The 5806-nt window shown below is 34.6% G+C and overlaps 1 protein-coding gene across 1 annotated transcript; it reads right to left on the bottom strand.

Moving 5' to 3' along the window:
- Nucleotides 1-1511: 1511 nt before the first annotated feature.
- LOC109460776 (olfactory receptor 5H2) lies at nt 1512-2447 on the bottom strand. Its single transcript, XM_019756488.2, has one exon. The coding sequence runs from the start codon at nt 2439-2441 to the stop codon at nt 1512-1514; it is 930 nt and encodes a 309-aa protein (XP_019612047.2). The 5' UTR covers nt 2442-2447.
- Nucleotides 2448-5806: the final 3359 nt, after the last annotated feature.

Genomic DNA, 5806 nt, shown 5'->3' on the forward strand with positions numbered 1-5806 from the left:
TATAGAAGATAAGTAACAATCTCATAGACACAGATAGCAGTGGTTGTGAGGGTAAGCGGGGAGAGGGGTAGTAAATGAGGGTAAACGGGGTCAAATGTACAGTAATGGAAGGAGAATTGACTCTGGGTGGTGAACACACAATATGATAGATAGATGATGTATTACAGAATTATAATTATGCCCATCCCAATTAAATTTTGCGGTCTCCATCTATGTAATTTTACTAACCATTGTCACACCAATACATTTTAATTAAAATAAAGAGTTTTGGAAAACACAGAGGTGGGTAATTTTTAGGTAAGGGTTTTAGTGTATCAATAAGAAAGTGTATGGATTTCAGTATTGAGAAAGGAAGATCCGGAGGGGACCTGAAAATGCGTCACTCATTATACTTTGAATATGGATTGAGATGAAAGCTAACATTTGAGGACTTTTTGGGCACAAGACATTCAAAGTCTTGTTTATTTTCATGTATTTCCCAGCCACCCACTGGGCATTATGATATTATGATATTATCTTATAATTATCTTATAAAACATTATGATATTATCTTAACATAATTTGAACTTTGGTAATATGCATTTAGAGCCCTCATGTGAACAACACATTCCAAAAAAAAAATTTATATTTACTGATTTCTTTATCTCACTAGCTTCATTTTTTTTAATTCTAAGAAGATTGAAAATTTTCTTCCTGTTCTGCAACTTCTCTTTCCCTTTCTATGCCCATCCCAATTAAATTTTGCAATCTCCACTCTTAGCTTTCTGATTAGTGAAGCTTTTTAGAGTACCCTACAATACACAAACACGGCTGCAAAATGCTTTTCGGGGTATCACAGACAGAGGCAACTTCCCTCTGTTCATTATTCATGAAAGTATACTGAGCTAAGAACATCCTCTTACAATTTGGCCTGATCTTCACTGTCTTAACTTCCTTCTCATTTTTTTTAATCATTGCTTTACCATTTCTGTTTATTTCTCTTTGTGATATAACAGTTGAACCACAAAAAGAAGTGAAATTTGCCATGACCCAAATAAAGTGGAATGAAAGACCTTTTGATGACTAGCAGAATTTCTGGCATTTGTCTCTGTTCACTCAAATACAAACCTGCCTGCACTGCAGAGTTAAATGTAATATGAGTGTTCAGGCTGCACAGCTGTATAAGTATCAAAGTCGACGTAACCAAGTCCTGCTTAGAGGAACTACACTATTTCAGTGCTTAATAATTTCATAAAGCTACATATAAGAATATAAAAGTATGTAAAATGTTTTCATTTGTTTTTAGCTTTAATAATTCTGGTACATGAACACTTGTTTAAAATTATTTGTATATTTTGAACAACATATACAAGTATTTTAAGGAGTATATTAGTACTAACAACTAAAGTTCTTAAAATACTAAGGCAATTATAATTGCAAAAATTTTGAACATTAACCTAAACAGAGCTACATCTAATCTGCATAATTTTGCGACTGTCTCAATAGAAAGAGAACATACATTAGTATGAGATTTAAACATTTCTCCTCAACATTTTTGCCAGTGAATCTGTAACTTTCTTATTTCTTAGGCTGTAGATAATTGGATTTAACAAAGGAATGATAACAGCATAAAAGAGAGAATCCATCATATCTTGGTCATCTGCTTGTACAGATCCAGGACGCACGTACATGAAGAGAAGAGAGCCATAGTATAAAGACACAGATAAGAGATGGGCTCCACAGGTGGAGAAGGCTTTCCTTATGCCTTGTAGAGATTTCTTTTTTAAGATTGTAAAGAGAACAAGTGCATAAGAGACAAGAACAGTCACAATTGTGAACACTTGTATTGATCCAGAGAAAATAAAAACCATCAGAACATTAATTGAAGGGTCAGTACAGGAAATCTTAAACAATGGCAGGATGTCACAGTAAAAGTGATGTATTATGTTAGAATTACAGAAGGTTAATCTGGATAAAAATCCTATGTGAATTAAGGCATGAAGAATACCACCTACAAATGATGAAAGTAGCAGCTGGATGCATAGTCTATTGGTCATAATCACTGGATAAAATAATGGTTTGCATATAGCCACATAGCGGTCATATGCCATTGTTGCCAGCAGAAAACATTCTGTGGTTGCACTGAATGCAAAGGAAAAAAATTGTGTCTTGCATTCAGAGAGAGATATCATCTTACTCTTAGCTAGGAAGTTGACCAGCATCTTGGGGGTGACTGTGCATGATATCCAATTATCCATAAAGGCTAAACTCCCAAGAAGTAAGTACATTGGAATGTGAAGTTTAGGGTCATTGCAGATGATAGCAATTAGACCAAGGTTTCCCACAATGGTGATGAGGTATATCACCAAGAATACCAAAAACAGAGAGCTTTGCCATTCTGGTTGATATGTAAGTCCTGTGAGAATAAATTCTGTCAATAGTGTTCCATTTTCAGTATCCATGTCATTACTGGATGGCCCCTGAAATGAAATGCGGTAAATGTAAAAAGAACGTTCACTAAGATTGTATAAAAAGAAAATTGGGAAAAAGTAGTTGAAGTAACACCATACATAATCAGAATGCCCTTGATTTATTTACTATTATTGCTATAATACATGGAAACTAATTTGGTGAATTGACATAATGGAAAATGCAATTATTCCAGTTCTAAAATTGTGCAGGAATTAACAAATTTAGAAAGAAAAATGACATTCTAAACATGAGCTAAATTTACTGGTATTCTTGAGTGTGTTAGAGAAACTAGGTGTCTGGGACATGGATGAATGTCTAGGGAAAAGAAATTTGAATTGTTATAAATGAATGCCATGGGAAGGATTTTGAACTTCATTCCTCAATCAATAATAGGCATGTACTGAAAACTTTTATAACAGGGAGTGACATTGAAAGATATTTTAAAAATTACAATGAAAAATATTTTTAATTAAGTATTTGGTGGTGGAGAAAATATGCTGCGGGGTGTGGGGTGGGGGAACTAAAGTCAGGGACTGATCAGGAAGCTGCTACTATTGTCCAGTAGTTCCCAAACCAGATTATACATTACAATAGTCTGGAAAAATATTTGTACAAAATATAGATTGTGAAGTATTACTGTAGACATTGATTCAGTGGGTCAAGAGTGAAATCTAATAATCTGCATTTAAAAAATGCCCTCTGGTTGATTCAAATGCATATGAAGTTCTTAGTCTATATATGATATGATATTGGGAGTAATGAGGAAGACAAAAAAACAGATCAAAATTAATCAGAATGTAGACTTATTAGGATTTGGTGACATATTAGATGTGAAGTGGTTAGTCAGTAAAGGAGAGAGGAGACACTTATATGTAGATGGTCATCAAAAATTCAACTTGAGAGCTCAGATGCATTGGATAGTTTGTGAAGAGATCCTCCGCTGAACATCCAGGTGAGATATGCTTAGTAGTATGAGTCTACTGAACCTTACTAGAAACAATGACGAGGAGTCATTGGATAGCTGAAGGCACACTTAGGGATGACCAATCCATTGGAGAGTGTGCCTAAGGTGAAAAAAAGAAAAGTATGGAAAGAAAGTTGAGTAAGTTATATTAAAGAGGTTATAGGTGGAAACACATTATTTTTAGATTGCTAACAACAGATCCCCTTTTTTACCACATGAATCTTGGTGTCAGGCAAAGGCAACCACTCGTTTGGTAGAAGCCAAATGAGCCAGAAACTCACTTTCCTATGCCCTTTGCACCTAGAGTGAGAGGACTTGCTCTAGGTTTCAGCAGTCAAACTCACCCACACTGGATTTGGAATATGGGGAGGGGGACCCAAAGGGACAGGGGAAAAAGAGAATTTTGGGTTTCAAAGTCAGCCAAGGAAGCACTGTCAAGACCCCAACAAATGGCATTGTCAGTGTGAGCTGTGGGTTCCCAAATTCAGCAGCAGTGACAGCAACTCCCATTGAGCTGTTGACTGGCTGTATTGCTTCCTTCTGTTCCTCCTCAATTTTCAGCTGATTCCTCCAATTTCCTAGAATTTCTAAGTTTCAGCCAATTTCCATTCAACTATCTGATTTCCTGTTGCAACCAAGTGCTCTGACTCCAACCAAAGAGAGATAAGGGAGAAACTAGAAAACGATACTGAACAAAGTGATCAGAAAAGCAGAAGGGTACATGGAGAGCTGAGTGTTGTGAACATAAAGATAAGCTACTCAAGATCATAATGAAGAACAGCACTGATTGCTAACATGAATGCTGTGGTAAAACAAGGAGTGAACAGAAGTCATTTACAGTGGGAAATAAGAGATTTTTAGTGTATTTAGTGAAAGCAGTTTCCATTACATGATAGAGTTGAGGCCAGAGAATAATGAGAAATGAATGGGAAACATGGTACACATGGCACACAATGTGAGGGGAAAGTATCTGAATAGTCCACATAATGTGGAGAACAGTTGACATTTGTCTACTGCCTGTAGACAAAAGTAAAAAATTTTTCCTGTACAGCATTTTAATAAAAGTTTTCCAAAGAGAAGAGAGGAAAAGAAGACATCAAGAAGAGAAAGGGGACAGGAAAAGTGGAAAGGGGAAATTTGGGTAGGTGGAAAAAAAAAAGGGAGAGGAAGAGAATAGCAGAGACATGGATAAATAAAGGTAGGAAAAGGTAGGAGAGAGACAGAGGAAATGTCGGAGAAAGGCTGAAGAGGAAATAAAGAGGAAGGCTCACAGGTTGCAGATAAATGTTTGTGTTAACCTTGGTTTTCATTTAAAGTTGTCAACACTGGGAATCCTTTCTCTCTTTTTTATTCAAAATTTCAAGTTATTTTCCTATGAAATTTGTGTATGAAAGAGAGATTTTTCATTTTAAATTTTACTTTACAAAATTTGTGTTATTCTTAATTATACTAGCACTGCCTGAAAGTTCTTTCCAATTTTAATAGTTGCTTAATCTTTGTTGTTACAAATCCTACTGGTTTTACTTCAGAGCACTTTCTTCTCCACCAGTTTTTTTAGTAGAATAAAATTGATCCAAAGATTGGAACCTATTTCTGGCAATATAAATAACCAGTGCCAATAATTATGGTTGATAAATTTATTTTTATTTGGAATGAGCTTCCTGCCATGTAATCCCAAATCAGTAATTGAAAATTCTCAAGTTCAATTTGTGTGTGGGTACTTATTAAGTCATAAAGCTGGAAGGAGCAGTGCAGGAACATTTTCTGCTATATGTATATAAAATACTCATTGAAGTTATTGTCAGAAGTGGGTGAAATGATAGAGGAGTTAATACATAAGTGACCTACCTTAAAAATTTAATCAGAGAATGTGATTAATTAAATAGAAGGGATCTTTTAATCAGAATAACCAGAAAGATTTCTTACGAAAGAAACATTATGACCTGATATTTAAACCCAGTTTAAATTGTTTAACATTCTAGTTTACCAAAACTTATAAAGTCATTCTAGTTATGTCGAAAAGATAAGTCATTTTTAAAGGGAACAATTAAATCTTACAGGTATTTTTCTTATTCAGATTTATTTACAAAAATAAGATATAGAAATAAATCACTAATTGCTTTATGTCTTTCATCTGATTTATTTGGCATCTTGTGAACTGAATCTAAAATATTACATCTTATACAGTTTTAACTCTTTATATAAAGAATAATGAATTATAGAATTCATTTCTCTCTTACCCATATCTTGTAAGAAATTGTGGAGATCCTTTCAAACTGTTAGGCTTTCTAAAGTAGAAAAAAATACAATAGCACTAGACTAACAATAACATAGGTAGCAACTCTTTGCACACTGATGCATTTTGGAGTCTTCATTTCCCAAGCTCAGGAA

This window comes from Rhinolophus sinicus, linkage group LG01 (assembly GCF_036562045.2).
Source record: "Rhinolophus sinicus isolate RSC01 linkage group LG01, ASM3656204v1, whole genome shotgun sequence".
In the NCBI taxonomy this organism is placed as follows: domain Eukaryota; kingdom Metazoa; phylum Chordata; class Mammalia; order Chiroptera; family Rhinolophidae; genus Rhinolophus; species Rhinolophus sinicus.